Below are 21,499 nucleotides of genomic sequence, written 5' to 3' on the forward strand. Positions count from 1 at the left end.
AGTCTGCTTCAAGTATCTCTACCAGTGACCATCTGCCTAGAGATCAGTATACTTTAGAGGAGTAGACTGAGGATTCAGAATATGTGAAAAATCATTAGCATTATTTTCTTTCTTGGTGTTTTTTACTGGAGGAAGTTGTATTGTTTTGATAGGTTGTCAAAAAGTTCATCTGTAAGTTGCAGAAAATAATTAATACTATTATTAATGTTTTAGAAATAAAATTCCTATGTGAATTAAATATTATACTTAATAAAAACAGCATTTATTTTACTTTTTAGAAGTTACAATGGAAAGAAGAACAACCAACAATAAGAGCATCCTTTTACTAGCTGTGTTGCCTAAAGCCATTTAACAATGAGGGTACAGAACCCAGGCTTGGTGGAACAAAAAGGTACAAAACTGGTATATTTATATATTTATTTATTAAATTTATATGCTGCCCATCTCCCCCAGAAGGTGACTCTGGGCGGCTCACAATTAAAATCAAACAGTAAAAACAGTAAAAATATAAATATCCGCATTAAATTAGCAAAAAAAAAAAAACCTATATAAAAAGACTATATACAATTCAAGAAGATGGGGGGCAGAATCAATTACCCCACCAACCAATTCCAACAATGCGAGCCCCCATCAGGCCCCCAGGCCATCTGGCATAGCCAAGATTTCACACTCTTCCAGAAGGCCATGAGAGTGGGGGCATACTGGATCTCAGATGGTAAGTTGTTCCGCAGGGCAGGGGCCATGGCAGAAAAGGCCCTCTTCCTAGACCCCACCAGCTTAAATTCCTTGATGGTGGGGTCTGCAACATCCCCCTTCTGCTGGACCGAGTGTATATATAACAAATTCATTGCTTTAGTGTACACCACCTAAAAGCTGTGTGAAAGCAAAGTGATAACTGATTGGAATCCAAAGGATTATTTAGGACAATCTGTAATTAGAGGCTAGGACTACCATTTGTAGAATTTCCAAACAGCGTGAACAGTGGGAATTCTGGGTGTTGTGATCTAACCTTTTCCTTTCTTCTGGGCTGAGGGGACCCAGCTGGACCTAAGATGTGTACAATACTTCAGATCATGATGAACACCTTCAGTTACTGCAAAACAATGAAGCATGTAGAAACAAAAGAATGGGTGCAACGGGCTTCAAAGCAAAGGGGCAGTCCTTTCATACTGTGTATCATCAGCTGAGATTTTTAAAAAAATATTTCAGTGGCAAACCTGGCAGCTCACTTGTCTTAAGATGCTGTTTGTCTCTTTTATGCTATTTACCACATCCATATTGGACTGATAGGTGGAAATAGTAGAAAGTATATTTCTTGATTACAGCTCAGCCTACCAAATGAGAAGCAGCCCAATGCAAATTTCATCTAGGATGGGAGATCAAAATATTCCAAATTACACTTGCTTACAAGTTTACTGACATTAGCAACCAATATAGTTATATTGGTTATATATATAACCAATATAACTAAAAATATAGTTATAGGTGATATTAGCACAGACAGCAAACATTATTTTAGCAGAATCCATATGCCCGTTGTATCACAAATACAATGGATGAATTAAAACTATGTAGTTCAAGTACTGTAGATCAATGCAGTTGCAGTTATCAAAGCAAATTGGTATATTAAAATAGCTTTTTTGCTCACATGTGTCACATGTTGAATTTTATTTACTGGGAAGAGAAATAAAGATGTTCTGATGAAATTCTACCTTACCTTGAGTTTGATTCTTCCAATATAGATTTCTAAGAAGGGAAGAAACATGATTGCAGAGCTGCTATGTACTATCCACTGAAGATCCTTCCTCTCTCAATACAGATCCTTCTGGTGTTGAGAGCTACATTCAGGCTGTTTAGTTTACAAGCTGTCACCAAGGTAACTCTCTTTTGGGTATTTTGTACAGTGAATTACTGACCAAACAGGCTTAGCTGAGCTGGGAAAGCAAATGAGAAATGTACATCTTAGATTGCCTTACTGCAGCAATGCAGTTTGAGGATTGCAGCAAAATTCTAAAAATATGTATCTCACATAAAAATGTATAGTCTTCAAAAGTACTGTTTATCTCACTTATTCTTTCAGTAATACAATACAAATACAAATACAAATACTTTAATGACCAAGTATAAAATATATACAAGGAATCTGTCTTCGGTGACGAACAGCAAGATCAACGGTGCGTTTGGATAACAACAGAAAATTAATAAACAGTAACAATAACACTGCCCAGTAAAATAACTTTTCCAAAAGAAGAAGCCACTGTCCAGTACATATCAAATCATATAGTATTTAACAGAGCAATGGCACAAGGGAAAAAACTATTCCGATGTCTAGATGTTTTAACATATGGAGCTCTATAGCGCCATCCTGAAGGAAGAAGTTGGAAAAGATTATATCCAGGATGAGAAGAGTCTGCAGATATCCTCTCTGCCCTCCTTTTGACCCTCACAGTATACAGTTCTTCTAGAGAAGGCAGGCGGGTTGCAATTATCCTTTCTGCAGACTTAACTATCCGTTGGAGTCTGAGTCTGTCCTGTTTGGTTGCGGAATCAAACCAGACAGTTATAGAGGAGCAGATAACAGACTCAATGATTGCCCTGTAAAACTGTACCAAGAGCTCCTGGGATAATTCAAACTTCCTAAGTTGCCGCAGGAGGAACATCCTTTGCTGTGCCTTTTTAATGATGGCTGTAATGTTAAATGTCCATTTCAGGTCTTGGGAAAGTATAGAACCCAGGAACTTGAAGGACTCTACCACTGATACTGGGCTGTCAAGTATGGTAAGGGGAGGAGTATTAGAAAGATTCTTCCTAAAGTCCACAATCATCTCCACGGTTTTAAGTGTATTCAATTCCAAGTTGTTATGACTGCACCACAAGACCAGTTGTTGAACCTCCTGTCTATATGCTGACTCATTTCCATTTCGAATTAGACCAATGACAGTTGTATCATCTGCATATTTCAAGATTTTAACAGAAGAGTCTTTTGAAATGCAGTCATTGGTATAAAGGGAGAAAAGCAGTGGGGAAAGCACACATCCCTAAGCGGCACCAGTACTGATTAACCGGGTACTGGATGTAATTTTGCCTAACCTCACATGTTGTTTCCTACCTGTTAGAAAACTGATTATCCACCTACAAGTATGCTCAGGCATAGTAAGCTGGATCAGTTTGTTGTAAAGAATTTCTGGTACAATAGCCATGTAAAGTAGGTGAATGGTTTTGTGGAAAGCTGATGAAAAGGCCATTGGGAATTCTTCTTTCCCTCAACACAAATCTCTTAAATGATCTGTAAGTCATGTTTTCTGATTGAATTTTGGTAGGCCTTTGAACCTTTGAAATTTAAAAGCATATGACCTCAACCACCTAATGCTTCATTCTTTTCTACAATCCACCCAACAGATATGAGATGAACATGTAGTCTTCTCCTCCTTTTCTGTTTCTCTAGATTCTACCATTCAGAACCTTGGCTCTGCTTACTCAATGATCTCAAGGCACGAGGTTTAAGTTATTCTTACTCTGACATCTCCAAGATCTTAGCTTTCAGAATCATAGTATATAATCTCAGTTCTATGATCTTTGGTGTTTTTGTTTTGTTTTGGTGAATATTACTTAAGTATCTTTAATTCTACTGTCTACAACTTTTATTTTAATTACACTCCATGAGTCTGAATCCTCTTTAAAAGTCCCAGACTCGGCTGAATCCCTGCCAAGAACTGGATTGGGTAACTCAAGTGAGAGCTGCATAGTGAGCAGATACATGTAGCTGGTACATATGTACATGACTTTTGTTCACCAAGGTGTTGCTCAGAAATAATTAAACAGAGCCTTAAAAAAACCCCTATCTTCTACTGCATTGAACTTTTGTATGTTTAGAGACCACTTCTTCACGTACAGATGTAGCACAGAGAAAAATAAAAGGCCAAGGACCTAGTCTTTATTGCTTTAGCATCAGGGTTCAACTCCATCCTTCGCCATAGAAGCTCCTAGGATGACTTAAAGCCAGCCACACTATCTGAGATTTTGTGAAATATCGGTGCAGAGGAAATAATGTACCCTGCCTTAAATTCTTAAAAGGAGTGAAGTTTATGTCATATAGGCGGGGTCACTTTCTTTTTGACATGCCCTCTCAGCTCCCCCAGACCATCGATTTGCTCATCTTTGCAACAATAAACTAAAATTAGCGACACCTTTGAATGGAGCGTGACTCCGTGACCACATCCCTGCAGTTTTCCTGGCAACACAAAACGAACCGCCCAGGACTACTCCCACAGCCTCACATCCCAATGTTAACCAGAGGCCACCCGCTCGGCGACTCAGCAACAAAAGAAGGAAAGAAAAGCCCACAGCCGCTCCGCCTACCGGGAACGTCTCCGCCCCTCCCCTCCCCTCCCACCCCACCCCACCCCACCCCACCCAGCCGCCGCCGCCGCCGCCGCTTTGCCACGTGCCGTGCCGCGTCGCGCGCCGTCAGGTCTCACTCCCATCATGCCTTTCGGGACGCTGTTTCTCAAGATGGCGGCCGACAGTGAGGTGCGTTCGCCGGTTGAACTCCCTCCTTTCGGGCTAGTGGGAAAGTGGAGGTGTGGCGCTGGTGCTTTTACCTCTTGGTGCCTCACTTCCTGCCTTCTTTTCTTTTTCCACAGCCGGAGTCCGAAGTGTTCGAGATCACAGATTTCACCACCGCCTCCGAGTGGGAGAGGTACGTACCTCACCTTCCCAGGCTGTCCCTTTTTCCCTCCAATCCCTCTTATCTGCGTTGGTATTGATGCAGTTATGCTTATGGCCCCCTCATACCCGTTGGACTGCCCGTGGCTTTCCTCTCCGCAGTTTTCGTTTGGTTTCTGTTCTGGATTTTTATTTTTGCACCTGGAATTGCCTTGTCGGTGGCTTTAAGAGGGGCAGTTGGTTCCTTGTAGACCCATCACTTGCGAAAGCGTTTGCTGGGAGTGTAACATTGCTGGCAGTGGTTGGTCTTATTGGAGGAGAGGAAAACTTGGTAGGCATTCTTAGAATTGGAGAGTGTACACTTACTTGCCAGGTAGGTGAACCCAGATTGTGTCATTAAAGGCCATTTTCTGCTTAGAGTCCCTGGTCTTTCAGGAATACATATGAACCTCTTCTGCAGATTGATTAAATATAAATTTACTTAATATTTGACACTTGAAAAAGTTTCCGGTCTTCTGGTATTATTTGGTAAGTCAGCTGTGGTAAGGATATTGTATGTGTGGGTGAATGATTAACCACAAAAGATAAGATAAATATGAGAAAATACTTGGAAAGCATGTAAAATAAATACTAATAAAATGCCTGTAACAAAGCTGCATGTAATATTTATTTCTTATTCACATTTCTAAGGTTGCCAAACTTGTCAACAACTTTGGGTAGTGTATAGAATGAAAAATAAAAGTGTAGAGCAGTATTCTCATCATGGGCCATATAGCTTTCCAGGAGTCATGCCACATTTCTAGGGGGCCGTAGTAAGTTTCTGAGAGAGCGATCCAGACTTAACTGCCAAGCATATGATCAGTTTGTCATCATCTTCACATCTCATTGTTGGTGCTAATTTGTCTGCATAGAATTAATTGTTTTTGTTAGCACTATAAATACCTTCCCTTTATATGATATAGTTTAGATTAATAAACGGTTCAGATGGAAAAGTACATTTTTTCCAGCTAACTGCAACTGTGAGAGGAGTCACAGAGATAAATGAGGCTCAAAGGATGCCATGAGCAAAAAAAGGTTGAGAACCTCTGTTATAGAGCAACAAGGAAAATGGCATTAGGGCTGCTTGAATCTTAGGAAGAGGAAGGCTGCTGTTTCATTGGGCCAGCACTGTGACAGAGAAGGTTCCCCTCCTGGGTTCCATCAGGTGCCATTGCTTAATGGATGGGACCCAGAGTATACCAACTTTGTCTGATGTTACAGGGTGTAAATATGAGTTATCTGTATTAAATGCAGAAGTGTTTCAATTAATAGTTTATATTTCAGAACCTATTTCAGCATTTATGTAAGGAAGCTCTGAAATTATTATGCTATATTAAGCAGAAATGGGACATTTAGCTATGACCAGTATTGTGTGGTGTATCAGTATAGGAGTAAACCAAAACTTTTTATATAGTATAATGTAATTTACTTTTATAAAATAATGAAATTAAGTAATGATTATGTGTTTCAGCTACTGTCAGTATTTATTAGAAATAGTTAACTCTTAATTCTGAGTATGTTTTCTTAGAAGTAAATTCCATTGCATTCAGTAGATCATATCTTCTGTTATAATTAATCAAGTTAGCATCTCAGTGCAGTAATATTTTGTGTGGCCTTATTGCTATGCATTTTTTTAGTATATTTATTTTTGTTCCAGACTGTCTAGGTACACAGGAAGATTTGCATATTAATTAAATTTAAAATGGGAAATGAACAGGGCAAGTTGCTAACATACTCAACTGCTATGACACCATACATGCTTTGACTTTAAGCTCTATTAGTTCTCTCCATCAGATCAAGCTGTGATCTTTAACAAATGTCATGAAGTAGATGAAAGTGAATCTTAACATTCCAAATGAATCAGAGGAGACAATAGCTATGCAGCTTGCAAAATAATCTGCCCAGCAGTTTGGCTAAGCTAAATATAAAAGATCTGCTTTTGATGAATTCATGTGATTGTTAGGATTAGATTCACCATTTCAAAGTATTCCTTGGGTCAGCATTGCTTTTGGCTTCCCAGTTTATTAATATGTATTGATGTTCTGGTTGTGCCTGTGTCTGGAATGCCAATTCAGGATAATGACATCTACTGTTGAAGCTTTGTGATATTGCCCTGATTGTGTTTGATTCTTCAGTACATTCCATCTGTAAATTATATCTGTCAGTTAAATCTTTTTTTTGAATACGATCAGTTGTGGATCTAAATAAGACCTTTGCTGTGGTGATTCCTGTTTTTTGGAATCCCTCTCATTTACAGTAAATTAAGCTCTTTTTTTCCATAGTTTTTGGAGGAAGCTAAAAATATAACTTTTTCTCTGTATTTTCATTATAGTCACCAAGTTATATTTATTGCTGTTTACCTCACTTTGGTTTTGTTTTGTTTTCTTTAAATGCTTTGTGTTTCACTTTTGGTATTTATTTTTACTTTTCTATTTATAATTATGAATTATTCAAAATTATTTTATTGTAAATTAGTTTGAAAGACACTAGATCTGATATATGATACTGTGTAACAAATTTATCCCATTGTCTTGATCTTTCTGTGACACCCCCCCCCCCATTTGATAGCTGTTGTTTTATACTTTGGTAAAATTGTATTAAAAATATGAATTTTACTTTATATTCAGCAAAAAGACAAGTATTTTGTTGAATTATATTTATTTTTGGGAATATGGATTATAAAGTTAATGATTTTCAAAAATTTTCTCATTAGATTTATTTCCAGAGTTGAAGAAGTTTTGAATGACTGGAAACTTATTAACATTTCTTCAGGCAAACCTTTACAAAAGGTAAGAATGTATGCTTCTGAATTATTTTGAGGCCAATGTAAAGATAAGAAAAATAAGTCAAGGTGAGTCAATGTGTGAAAATTCAGTGTGGTCTTGATTTAAATTATTGAAATCATTTAAATTGCTAGCCAAATAGACTCAGTTTAATTATTTAATTATTAATTATTTAAATAATAATTCATTCAATAGTCAGGAAATTCTGTGATCATTTCTTTCAAAAGGGCACTGTTGTTTGATATAATCTGAATATATTCTTTACTACTACTGAGAGATATAGATGCCACATTTACAAGGTATGTGCCATATAAAGCAATTCTTTCATTGATTTTTTTCAGATTAATTTTATCACCAAAAATGGAATGCTATTCTTAAATGCATATTTGTGAAGTCATTAGGAGCTGAATCAGCTCCAGTTCAACTAATTGTTCTGAATGTTTGGAGGAGTTACAGTGGGGCAAAAAAGTATTTAGTCAGCCACCAATTGTGCAAGTTCTCCCACTTAAAAAGATGAGAGAGGCCTGTAATTTTCATCATAGGTATACCTCAACTATGAGAGACAAAAGGGGGGGGGGAAATCCAGAAAATCACATTGTCTGATTTTTAAAGAATTTATTTCCAAATCATGGTGGAAAATAAGTATTTGGTCAATATCAGAAGTTCATCTCAATACTTTGTTATATATCCTTTGTTGGCAATGACAGAGGTCAAACGTTTTCTCTAAGTCTTCACAAGGTTTTCACACACTGTTGCTGGTATTTTGGCCCATTCCTCCATGCAGATCTCCTCTAGAGCAGTGATGTTTTGGGGCTGTCGCTGGGCAACACGGACTTTCAACTCCCTCCAAAGGTTTTCCATGGGGTTGAGATCTGGAGACTGGCTAGGCCGCTCCAGGACCTTGAAATGCTTCTTACGAAGCCACTCCTTCATTGCCCGGGTGGTGTGTTTGGGATCATTGTCATGCTGAAAGACCCAGCCACGTTTCATCTTCAATGCCCTTGCTGATGGAAGGAGGTGTTCACTCAAAATCTCACGATACATGGCCTCATTCATTCTTTCCTTTACACAGATCAGTCGTCCTGGTCCCTTTGCAGAAAAACAGCCCCAAAGCATGATGTTTCCACCCCCATGCTTCACAGTAGGTATGGGGTTCTTTGGATGCAACTCAGCATTCTCTCTCCTCCAAACACAATGAGTTGAGTTTAGACCAAAACATTCTACTTTGGTTTCATCTGACCATATGACATTCTCCCAATCCTCTTCTGGATCATCCAAATGCTCTCTAGCAAACTTCAGACGGGCCGGGACATGTACTGGCTTAAGCAGGGGGACACATCTGGCACTGCAGGATTTGAGTCCCTGGCAGCATAGTGTGTTACTGATGGTAGCCTTTGTTACTTTGGTCCCAGCTCTCTGCAGGTCATTCACTAGGTCCCCCCGTGTGATTCTGGGATTTTTGCTCCCTGTTCTTGTGATCATTTTGACCCCACAGGGTAAGATCTTGCGTGGAGCCCCAGATCAAAGGAGATTATCAGTGGTCTTGTATGTCTTCCATTTTCTAATTATTGCTCCCACAGTTGATTTCTTCACACCAAGCTGCTTGCCTATTGCAGATTCAGTCTTCCCAGCCTGGTGCAGGTCTACAATTTTGTTTCTGATGTCCTTCGACAGCTCTTTGGTCTTGGCCATAGTGGAGTTTGGAGTGTGACTGTTTGAGGTTGTGGACAGGTGTCTTTTATACTGATAACAAGATCAAACAGGTGCCATTACTACAGGTAACGAGTGGAGGACAGAGGAGCCTCTTAAAGAAGTAGTTACAGGTCTGTGAGAGCCAGACATCTTGCTTGTTTGTAGGTGACCAAATACTTATTTTCCACCATGATTTGCAAATAAATTCTTTAAACATCAGACAATGTGATTTTCTGGATTTTTTTTCTCATTTTGTCTCTCATAGTTGAGGTATACCTATGATGAAAATTACAGGCCTCTCTCATCTTTTTAAGTGGGAGAACCTGCACAATTGGTGACTGACTAAATACTTTTTTGCCCCACTGTATACAAGGAGAACGATCATCATCAGCTTTTAAATTGTACTAATACTCTTGTTTGTTCTCTATAGCTTTCTTCAGAAACAAATAGTACAGAATAGATTGTTATTATCTAACAAAAAATAAGTACATGCACATTTGAATTTACTGTATTACTTATAAATGTTTTTTAAAGTTTACAACACAAATTTTAGCCAATTCAGCTCAAGAAACTTAAAATATTGGTGGTGAATCTAGTTTTCATGTGTATCTTTCTCTTTATTCAGAGTTTGAAAAGAAACACATCCTACTTTGCCATTCCCATTTTTTTAAATATTGAATGTATTACTCTCAACAAAGAAAACGTTCTTTTTATACCAGCAGAAGAAGCTACTGCTGTTAAAAATGGGGTTACTACTATGTTCATTTCTGAATCCAAGGTTTAAGTGATATATTACAGCTCACTGATGTGACTTTCTTTAAAATGTCATCAACGAGCAAAGTGGATGGGTCAAGTAGTATTTACTGCTGCTTCTTGTAAACATTTATTTTTATATCATTTTTTTCAGTGAGAAAGGGAATTTCCTGTGCTGATATAAAAATAGATATGATGGTATAATTGTGAACATTATTTCTCCCATTAAGACTCAGTAACAATTTTCCCCCTGGATTATTTACACATTTCTCAGTTTCCTCTTTATATATTTATCCAAAAACCTATGTGTAGTATCTGCTGTACTGGGTAGGATATACTGTAGTAAATTTTACTAAGTTATGTTGATGAAATATCAAACAGAAATGAGAAAATTTCCTTAAACAAGTTCTTTCAATTGTCTCTTGCTATATTCTACATAGTTTCCTTATTATGTAGACATATTTTTGCATAATAAATATTTGTTTGTTTTTGAAGCTATTGTAATACACAAATTCTTTAAGTCATACATGATATGGCTGGAACACTGCTAGCAGATAAATCTGAAGTTGGAGCTGCTAATGACATTGAAGGTAGTACAGATGGATAGCTATCAGAATCTTATATTTTGAGGATTAATCTAACTAAACCAAATAATTCAAAGGAGTTAGTGCACCTACTGCTTTTTTAGTATTCCTGAGTATATAGCGTAATGAAAGTGGAAGAGTTTGGTGGCATAATGTAATAATAACAATATTTTTGTTCAAATAATAGTAATTTGAAAATCCCATCTAAACATTTTGAACAGGGAAAACAGTCTCTAAGGAGAAAAAAGAAAATAATTATATAAAAATATTTACTAATCTGAAGGTCCTGCATATTCAAAGCAAGTGCAGCTATCCCAGTGATGCTTAATTTGAGCAACCATATCTTGTATTTTTTGGCAGCATCACTTTGTCTTTCACATTCAGTTTCATTTTTGCAAGTTAGAAAAAGGAGATTCTACATAAATAGATAATGCTATTAAGACTACAGGAATATCTCCAACTTGTTTTCTTTCATTTTCAGTCCCTTTCTCCTTCTTGCTTTTATGTCCAGACTGTTCTTCTTGTCTATTAAATCACCTCAAATTCTCTATTTGTTTAATTTTATTTTTTTGTCTTTAGACTTTTATAGGGAGATTAGCTGCCAGGATTTTAAAATTTGTATTTCATCTCCATAATAGTAAGAGCAATAGAATATGATTATATTTGTTCATTATGACTTTGAGCTGTGATCATTTTTATGAAACATTTTAAGAAAAGTCTTTATTTTATTTTTAAAATAATTGATTTATATCTACTTTGATTCAAAATCAAACAAATAAGAGTACTAATCAATAGGATGAAAGAAATGTAATTATATTCCTATTTTGTTAGATTTTGCAGAATTTTTTATATGAATAAATATATTTATAATAAATGCTTTATTGGAGGAGCAATGGAATTTTATTATGGTGTTACCTATGAAACGTGCATTAAAAGCTATTGCAGATCATAAATGCTTTATTGGAGGAGCAATGGAATTTTATTATGGTGTTACCTATGAAACGTGCATTAAAAGCTATTGCAGATCATTTTTCTGATCACATAATTATGTCTGATATGTAGGGTGTATATACCACTGAAACATGGGAAGAGAAATCCGATGAAATTGCTTTTGCTGATTTTCGATTCTCAGTGACACATCATTATCTAGTCCAAAAATCAAGTGATAAGAATGCAAAAGATGAACTAGTAGAAGGTGGGTACATTTTCAAAAACTCAAATAATCTTCAGTTCATAGCATTTACTTTTTTTATGTGATACGCTATGAAGTTAGTACTTACTTACAGGCAATATCATACTCTGTAACCAATTACCCATTTTATAGCTTGCTCGTTATTAGAGGAGCTTACAGATATATGGTAACTTTTTTTTTTAGGGATGTATTGATTTCCACGTTCATTAGACCTATTGAAGAGATGAATATATAGGTTCATAAGGACTGATTTGGTGTACAGGTAGTCTCTGGGTTAACACCTGGTTTAAGGATGGCCCATAGTTAAGAACAGAGTCTATTGTAGCAAAATTTGAGTTAAATATACGGTGGTTCGAGTTAATTACACAATACTACTTATACAGTATTATACAATAATACTGTTCTCGCATACATAGAAATTAGACTTAAGGACAGACCTTGGGAACAGAACTTGTTCTTAAACTGGGGACTACCTGTAATTTGGTGCCAGTTTGATGTGGAGGTTAAGGCATCAGGCTAGAAACCGGAAGACTGAGTTTTAGTCCCACCTTTTGCACAAAGCCAGCTGGGTGACCTTGGGCCAGTTACACACTCTCAATCCTAGGAAGGAGGCAATGGCAAACCACTTCTGAAATCTTGCCAAGAAAACCTCAGGGATTTGTCCAGGCAGGCACCAGGAGTCAAGACTGACTCGAAGGCACCAGAAACAAAACAAAGGGCTAATATGCTTATTTTTTATTATTCAGTAGTCATGAAAATGTATTTAAGAGGAAAACTAGTATTTACAATTGTAAAAGAATTAAATTGATTAATTTTTGATTAATTAAATTGTTGATTGAATTTGATCAAAAATCAATTTATGTGCCTTGACTTCTTAATCTAAACCTTTTTTTCTGGTTGAAACCTTGAAGACTTAATGGTTTCATCTTTAATGGTTTAACAGATGCTCTTCCTGTTGCTATGCAAGATCTTCTATGCATGAACAATGATTTCCCTCCTAGAGCTCACTGTCTAGTAAGATGGTATGTCTATTATTTAAAATCTTACATTTTAATTTTTTAAGAAATTAATTGTAAGAATTTTTTCTTATGGTTAAATAATACATTTCATAGACTGTAATTAGTTTATTTCATGAAATGTCAAGATATCAAAAAGAATACTGCTCCTAAGATAGTGGTTTTGTTTGATCTTAGATGATGTTAGATAAATCTTTAATGGAGCTTAACAGGGAGACCATTGCTTTAATATTTAAATAATATTGCATTTTAAGCTATTAATTTTTGTAATCTACACTCAATGGAATATTTCTTTTGTTCTAGGTATGGCTTGCGAGAATTTGTAGTTATTGCACCAGCAGCAAATAATGAGGCAGTTCTTAGTGAATCCAAATGTAATCTCCTTCTGAGTTCAGTTTCTATTGCATTGGGCAACACAGGCTGGTAAGTAAAGTTTTATAACCATGCATTTAGCTGTTGTAATGAATTAGATGTGCATGAAGAGCTTTCTTTTACTAGCTTGCAGAAACAAGACCAGATACTAAGAACAAGGAAAAATAGAAATTATATAAAGTTGCTTCTTTGCTGAGTTTTCAGTGTGATTCTTCTTCCCTCCCCCAAAATTCTACATTGGTGATTTTAATCAGTCAAGTCCTCCAAGAATACACTCATCTTTGTTTTAAAACATTTTCAATATTTTTCAGCCAAGTGCCAGTATTTGTGCAAATTCATCAAAAATCCCGGAAAATGTATGTTGGGGAGTGTCAGGGTCCTGGAGTCAGAACTGACTTTGAAATGGTTCATCTTCGCAAAGTGCCCAGTCAGTATAATCACTTATCTGGATTGTTGGACATCTTCAAATCTAAGATTGTAAGTATAGTTTGTGTATGCACTTGGTAGGTGCATGAAGATGCCAAAAATGGTTTTCACAAAATTAGCAAGTGCAGTAACTCTTATATACATGCTATGTTGAATAGGCCAAATTAGGTGAGGTTACTCATGAATTCTATGCAGATTAAAGCTTTTTGCAGATTGTGCTATATCACGTATTGTATTGTTTTTAATTTAGTTAATACAATAGATTACATTAGACTTTAGTTTTCCTTAGTTTTTCTTCCCTCTATTTTCAGTCTGATTAAATATGAACATTACAAGTGGGGAAAGGTTTCAAAATTTAAAGTTTGGTCTTTTCACTGGTATAGATGTACAAAACAATTAAAATTATTTGCTTTGTTCTCTGTCATATGTCCAATGCCCGGGGAAGGTGTTTCATCTCACAAAATATGTTGTATCAAATATAATGCTGTTGAGTGGTAGGGAAACATTGAGCAACTAGCCCTCAAGAGATACATTTTGTGTGAACCAGTCTTAGTTTGAACTTTAAAGTGGTTCAGAAAGACATTGGTAGAATTTAGCTGATTGCAAAAACTATTCATATATAATATTGAAAATCTATTTTTCAGAGATATTTTCTGATATATTATCTGGGTTAAAACAATGGATTAGGAATGCCTGTTTTGGTCCTAACATTTTCATAATTATTCTTATTGGTATGTTTTCCAGGGCTGCCCATTAACTCCATTACCTCCAATTAATATAAGTATTAGGCTTACATATGTGCTTCAAGACTGGCAGCAATATTTCTGGCCTCAACAACCTCCAGGTAGGAAACTGATTTGTTCATATTATAATTTCATTTTGTGGAATTTAGTACAAAAGTAAATCAGAACCAAAGAACCATGCAACAAGAATTCTTTTCCTCTTTCCCCTTTCTGTTTATTATAAGGCAAATAAATAAAAAGTTTAACTAAATATTACGTGACAGGTGCTTTGAGGGTAGGGTGAGAAAAAATGTATTTTGTTCCCCACTGTAGAACGTAATAGCAAAGAATAATTTTATTTGTCAGTATTGTTTTTTTTTTTTTTTGTAGTCTTTATCATTAGAAAAATAAAGTTTAAAATATAAAATAGAATCCAAATGTTAGTGCTGGAATTATGGTAACTGTGCCACATATAAAAGAATTTCACAGCAGTAGAAATATTCTTAAAGTTAATAATGTCCTTCTGCTGATAGTAAATAGCAAGAAGGACTTGCCTTCTAAGAGGTATCTCATTACCTGCTATATCATATAATATAAATTTCCAAGGTGAACACTCTTAATAGCTTTCCATCATGATAATGGGTTGTCTGGTTGCTGCAAAGCTGTCTTAAGTTTCTGTAGAATAAATGGGTTGTTAGAACCAAATCTATCACAGTTTCCACGTTCTTTGACGTACAGGCATATCATACCGTACCTGACCTACCTCTGTCTGTATTCTGCAGAATTGGTTTAACTCTCAGTTGGTTGAAACCTTTGATTGATTGTATTTATATCCTTCTGTCAGCGACTTCCATGATAAGCAATTTTAAACATCCATGGTAGGCATAAAAAAACTCAATACCAATAAAAAATAACAGCCCAAGGAAAGCTGAAGTATTCAGCCTTCCCTGATCTGGGTGACTCCAGATTTGTGGGCTTCAACTTCCAGAATTTTCAGCTGGGGAATTCTAGGGGTTGAAGTCCACACATCTGAAGGTCTGGGAAAAGTATTTTAGACTGTATCTTGAGAAAGTTTTTTACTGATTGTCTCTGTTGTGTTGGATTCATGTAGAGGAATCATTTTAGGCTTTTCTTCTGAGTGTTAAATAAGCGAGCTTGATTTGCACATTGTAGAGGCTTCCCCATCACATGTTTGCACCAACTCTTATATGGCTGAGTTCAGGTGAAGTGGGCTGATGCCTTTTTGTGTGAACCAGTGCCACTCCAATCTTTTGCCATTCATAAACAGTGGCTTTCAGGCCCTTCAGATAAGTTTTTAACCGTGTGTCATATCTCCTGTATTATCTTATATTAAAAATAATAACTTACATAAAGGCAAGTCTTCATTATTACATTAGCAGGCTACCACATCCATTGGGATTTCTCTTCATATTTGGAGTAGATTTTTTTGCTCAAGAATCTGTTATACTGATATATACTTTCTACCAGCATCTCCATAATGCTAATGATTACAAACTGAAGAATCTGAATCCTTTTCAAGTAGAGGTTCTATAGAAATTGTACAAACCAAAATTTTGCATCCCTTCACCCTACTGTCCCTAATAAAAGGTGAGATAGACACTAAGGGGAAGATTAAATTTTTGTATCTAAGATGCTCAAATTGGTTTGTTGTGGCAATATCACCCTTTTCTCAAGTGGTAGGATTTTGCATGTTAAAATATTTATTGTTGAATAATACTCCAGCTATAATATATAGCTATATGTTTTACAACTAGATATAGATGCTTTAGTTGGAGGTGAAGTAGGAGGCCTAGAATTTGGAAAGTTACCATTTGGTGCCTGTGAGGATCCTATTAGGTAAGAGTATTGTTTTCTTACTTCGGAAGTCTTTTTTAAACAGAACTGTTGCTTATGCAACTACCTTGTGTAATATATAATAAGGGGTTTAATAAGTCTCTGAATATATAATTGCTATCCATGAGTTAAAGTTACCAGATCTATTTCTTCTGTAAATGTTGTACCTGACTGCAAAATCACTGTTAGAAAACACAATATGACAATACTATTACAGCAATGAATAGGCGTGCATAAATTCTTTTTAAAAAATATGCAGGGAGTGATAGGAAAATAATCGGTCTCATCTGCATATTTTTAAGGAGTAAATATTGATATACATGAGATAGTAGATTTGGATTTCCATTGGCAGTTAAAAACTGAATTGTAAGCAGCCATTTGCTTACCTTTGCTATAGCCAATGGGAATATCTCTTTTCTGCAGTTCAGTCATTGCAGAGGTGGGAAATATTTTGGTAGTAAGGACCATGCTTAATAATTAGGGGGCATACTAGGTACATGGAATTTGACATTTGGATAACAAAAATAGATTCTCCGTGCCCTTACTATGGCCAAAAGACTGATATTGCAGCATTGGAAAGATAAATGTATGGCTCCATTTATACAATGGATTGAAGACCTGATTGCGCTTGCCACTTACGAGCGGATTGCCTATAGAGATGAAGACTTTGTATGGACAAGTATAATGCAATATGGGACTCATTTATACAAAATACAGTAGGTTAAAAAAAATGATAGTCAAATAAATCTATTAGAAATATATATGTACTTGAATAATATTTGCATTAGATAAGCATATATAGAATTGTAATTGTTTATTGTTTATCCCTGTGGAATGTTATTCCCTCTGAATTAAGATTGGCCCCCACCTTGATGGTGTTCTGGAAGGCCCTGAAGACATGGTTTTGCCAGCGGGCCTGGGACCCCAATCTGAAAAAGAGCCGATAAAGTGGTTGTGTTGATTGTGGGGGGTGGGTGTTGATGGGTTTTTGTATTGGGGATTTTACTCAGTAAGCCACCCAGAGTCACTGTTTGTGAGTTGGGTGGCCATATAAATTTGCTAAATAAATAAATAAATAAATATTGTTATAATAACATTAACATTTTTTTCTCTTTGTTGTATTTCTTTCCCTTTTTTGTTAAAGCGCTTTTTATGGGTTTTATTTTCCTCTTTTTGTAATAAAAAATAATAATTCGGGGCATGACAGGTAGATGCAGCTATGTCACACGCATAGATGATGCCAGGATTTTGTCCCCCCCCCTCAAGATTTGGGAGGATTTCTTTTTATTTCCTGTGGTTTAGGCCTACATTTATTTATTTATATTTCAAATTTGGTCACTGCCCATCTCACTAGGAAGTGACTCTGAGTGGTTTATAGTAAAAACAAAAAATTAATATTAATTAAAATACAGTAAAAATACAATAATACATATCATTCTTTCCCAAAATCACACCATCAATTTCAGGCAATTTTTGCTCATTGAATAGCTTTGGTCTTCAGATTCCCTCTCCTGCACTATTAGGATTTACCTCATCGGTCACTTCCTGTTTGTCCAAGTGTAAGTTTGGATCCATGCTAACATCTGTTCTGTTATCATTTCAAAACTGCTTACAAAAGTAATACTTCTACTTCCAGTGAACTCCATTTAGCAGCTATTTGGCCTCATTTAACAGAGGGTATAATTGTGGACAATGATGTTTATTCGTAAGTACATTCCTTTCTGTTTGATTAGGTTTTTTAGTTCAAAATTTCAAAACTCTGTTTTAATCAGATTTGCCTTAGAATAAATCTAATTCAAATTATATTTAATTATTTTTTCTATTTTACTTAACAAGGCTTGCTATAGAATGAACATTGTAGTAATGTTTGTAATAATGTTAAGGTTGACTTTGCTAATGTGAAAATATATCTGTTTAACAATAGAAATAATTCATTCTGGATAAAATGCACTATGCAGTAAAATTTTCTAATGTGAACATTTTTTCTGTTTGTGAAAGAAACTAATGGAAACAAAGTTGGAAACATTGATCAATGGTGATCCAACATCTGCTTAAAAAGCTTGGTTGAAAAAGAATTTGCCATACTTCAAGACAGTATATTCTTGAATAACTCATTCTTCCTAATACTTAGGAATTGTTTTTCTTTTAAAAGAACTTTGGCAGTTTCAGAATTGAGCGGTGACTGCTTTTCAAGTAGTTCTAAAAAAAATTGAGCTAGAATCACCAGAAAAGCAACACAGGGTGTGAGCCTTCTCATACCCTGGAATTAGGGAATGATTTCCAGGTGAGGCATACCCTGGAAGATAAATAGTGGCAGTAGGAACTACCAAGCCGATACCTTAAAAGAGATTGGAACAGGAGTGAAGACCCAAAGGACTTCTGGGAGTGGAGGTTTGGGACCTTCAGTCTACTAAAGATAGTGAGACTAATAGGCTAATTTGAATAATTAGCATAGGGGAAATTTTCAGAAAATACTCTAATTCAGAATTTTCCAGACAAACCATTATACTTATTAGACTTAAAAATAACCACATTAGTCAAAAAAGTCAGAGTGGGCCTACCTAAAAGATGGAGAATGGGGTTAATTTTATTTTGTCACAGTATGCTAAAGATCATTATCAGAACTCAAATTGTTTTTTTCAGTGTTTTGGTGAAACAAAGTTAACAGATATTTTGGGTTTTTTAAAGAGACCTGGATCCTGTTCAAGCACCTCAGTGGTCTGTGAGAGTCAGAAAAGCTGATAATCCACAGTGCTTATTGAGTAAGCAGTCCAGAGCTTTATTCTGTCCTATGCTTTTTTTCTTTCAAATTATTGTAGTAAGATGTGATGTTGATATAGCACTATGTGACACTAACAAGTTCATGTAGATTTTGTGGTACAGAAGACAGTAAAAACAATCATATGTTGTTTTCTATGTTTTTCTGAATAGTTAAAATATGTTCCTATTTCAGAAAAATGGCACTGGAAACTTTTGAATGTAATCAAATCAAATCTTTATTATGGTTGAAGACCAGCATAGTTTTGAACGTAGACTTTAGATTCTTTAAAAACTAACAATTTTATGGTTTCATCTATTTTATCTCAGGAACTATTTGCCATTCTAAAAGATTCATATGTGGGTTTCCACCTCTGTGATAACAATAAATTTGATTAATTCTTAATGGCACATGTCTGATCTAGAAAGCTCTCTAAACTTCAAAGACGGCAAATTGCATCTTAATTTTAGACCTAAATGGGCCTGAAGATACTTTATTTCAGGTCTTAAAATGGCATACCCAGTTGGTTCTTCATCCAACACTGGCCAATTACATGCTTTCAGACTAAAATGTGGGATTTAGTGCTTATTAAAGCTGTGCAGTACAATCCTGAACAAAATGTAGCTGCTTTATGGTGTTGCAGAGGAGACAGATAACTTGTATGTAGATTTATGTAGTTGTATTCATAATTAATTTTGAAACCCTAATTACAGTGGGGCAAAAAAGTATGTAGTCAGCCACCAATTGTGCAAGTTCTCCCACTTAAAAAGATGAGAGAGGTCTGTAATTTTCATCATAGGTATACCTCAACTATGAGAGACAAAATGGGGGAAAAAATCCAGAAAATCACATTGTCTGATTTTTAAAGAATTGATTTGCAAATCATGGTGGAAAATAAGTATTTGGTCACCTACAAACAAGCAAGATGTCTGGCTCTCACAGACCTGTAACTACTTCTTTAAGAGGCTCCTCTGTCCTCCACTTGTTACCTGTAGTAATGGCCCCTGTTTGACCTTGTTATCAGTATAAAAGACACCTGTCCACAACCTCAAACAGTCACACTCCAAACTCCACTATGGCCAAGACCAAAGAGCTGTCCAAGGACACCAGAAACAAAATTGTAGACCTGCACCAGGCTGGGAAGACTGAATCTGCAATAGGCAAGCAGCTTGGTGTGAAGAAATCAACTGTGGGAGCAATAATTAGAAAATGGAAGACATACAAGACCACTGATAATCTCCCTTGATCTGGGGTTCTATGCAAGATCTCACCCCGTGGGGTCAAAATGATCACAAGAATGGTGAGCAAAAATCCCAGAACCACACGGTCACCTAGTGAATGACCTGCAGAGAGCTGGGACCAAAGTAACAAAGGCTACCATCAGTAACACACTATGCTGCCAGGGACTCAAATCCTGCAGTGCCAGACGTGTCCCCCTGCTTAAGCCAGTACATGTCCCGGCCCGTCTGAAGTTTGCTAGAGAGCATTTGGATGATCCAGAAGAGGATTGGGAGAATGTCATATGGTCAGATGAAACCAAAGTAGAACGTTTTGGTCTAAACTCAACTCATCGTGTTTGGAGGAGAGAGAATGCTGAGTTGCATCCAAAGAACCCCATACCTACTGTGAAGCATGGGGGTGGAAACATCATGCTTTGGGGCTGTTTTTCTGCAAAGGGACCAGGATGACTGATCTGTGTAAAGGAAAGAATGAATGGGGCCATGTATCGTGAGATTTTGAGTGAACACCTCCTTCCATCAGCAAGGGCATTGAAGATGAAACGTGGCTGGGTCTTTCAGCATGACAATGATCCCAAACATACCGCCTGGGCAACAAAGGAGTGGGTTCGTAAGAAGCATTTCAAGGTCCTGGAGTGGCCTAGCCAGTCTCCAGATCTCAACCCCATGGAAAACCTTTGGAGGGAGTTGAAAGTCCGTGTTGCCCAGCGACAGCCCCAAAACATCACTGCTCTAGAGGAGATCTGCGTGGAGGAATGGGCCAAAATACCAGCAACAGTGTGTGAAAACCTTGTGAAGACTTAGAGAAAACGTTTGACCTCTGTCATTGCCAACAAAGGATATATAACAAAGTATTGAGATGAACTTTTGATGTTGACCAAATACTTATTTTCCACCATGATTTGCAAATAAATTCTTTAAAAATCAGACAATGTGATTTTCTGGATTTTTTTTCCCATTTTGTGTCTCATAGTTGAGGTATACCTATGATGAAAATTACAGGCGCCTCTCATCTTTTTAAGTGGGAGAACTTGCACAATTGGTGGCTGACTAAATACTTTTTTGCCCCACTGTATATTTATAATCTTAATGTTATTAGTACTTTTTTTTTATATTTATGCTAGCATCTGAAACCCTAGTTACTCTTATAATATGTAGTTTAAACTATTGGCATAATGGGATGGCTTTAATTTTAGTATTGAATGTAAATCTTGCTGGTCAATGATCAAAATAAAAGACTGACAAAAAATGGATGCCCTTTGTGTTCTGAAGCATTTTTTGTAGATTGAATCTGAAACGCTGCAAGCCCTTGAGCTTATATGTACTGAAAGTGTTGAAGAAGAGAATACTTTTTCTTCTAAATTCTATTGTTATTTGTATGGAGTATACCATCGTGGAAAATGCT

At 36.2% G+C, this 21,499-nt stretch overlaps 1 protein-coding gene across 2 annotated transcripts in view; it reads left to right on the forward strand.

The window, feature by feature from the left end:
- The first annotated feature begins 4,479 nt into the window (after positions 1-4,479).
- Positions 4,480-21,499, forward strand: part of RAB3GAP1 (RAB3 GTPase activating protein catalytic subunit 1) — a 31,167-nt gene continuing 14,147 nt past the window's right edge. For both annotated transcript variants that reach the window (XR_003084581.2, XM_007427042.4), the window contains exons 1-11: positions 4,480-4,530; positions 4,644-4,699; positions 7,418-7,493; positions 11,579-11,711; positions 12,652-12,730; positions 13,028-13,147; positions 13,408-13,573; positions 14,267-14,366; positions 16,020-16,101; positions 17,735-17,803; positions 18,787-18,860. Coding sequence is in view for 1 of the 2 variants with exons in the window: in XM_007427042.4 (XP_007427104.3) it covers positions 4,486-4,530; positions 4,644-4,699; positions 7,418-7,493; positions 11,579-11,711; positions 12,652-12,730; positions 13,028-13,147; positions 13,408-13,573; positions 14,267-14,366; positions 16,020-16,101; positions 17,735-17,803; positions 18,787-18,860 (1,000 nt within the window). In the remaining variant the exon portion in view is untranslated. The remainder of the gene's footprint in view (positions 4,531-4,643; positions 4,700-7,417; positions 7,494-11,578; positions 11,712-12,651; positions 12,731-13,027; positions 13,148-13,407; positions 13,574-14,266; positions 14,367-16,019; positions 16,102-17,734; positions 17,804-18,786; positions 18,861-21,499) is intronic.

This window comes from Python bivittatus, unplaced genomic scaffold (genome assembly GCF_059951505.1).
Source record: "Python bivittatus isolate LINGU-HERP-01145 unplaced genomic scaffold, Pbiv_v1 ctg000480_np1212, whole genome shotgun sequence".
NCBI lineage: Eukaryota > Metazoa > Chordata > Lepidosauria > Squamata > Pythonidae > Python > Python bivittatus.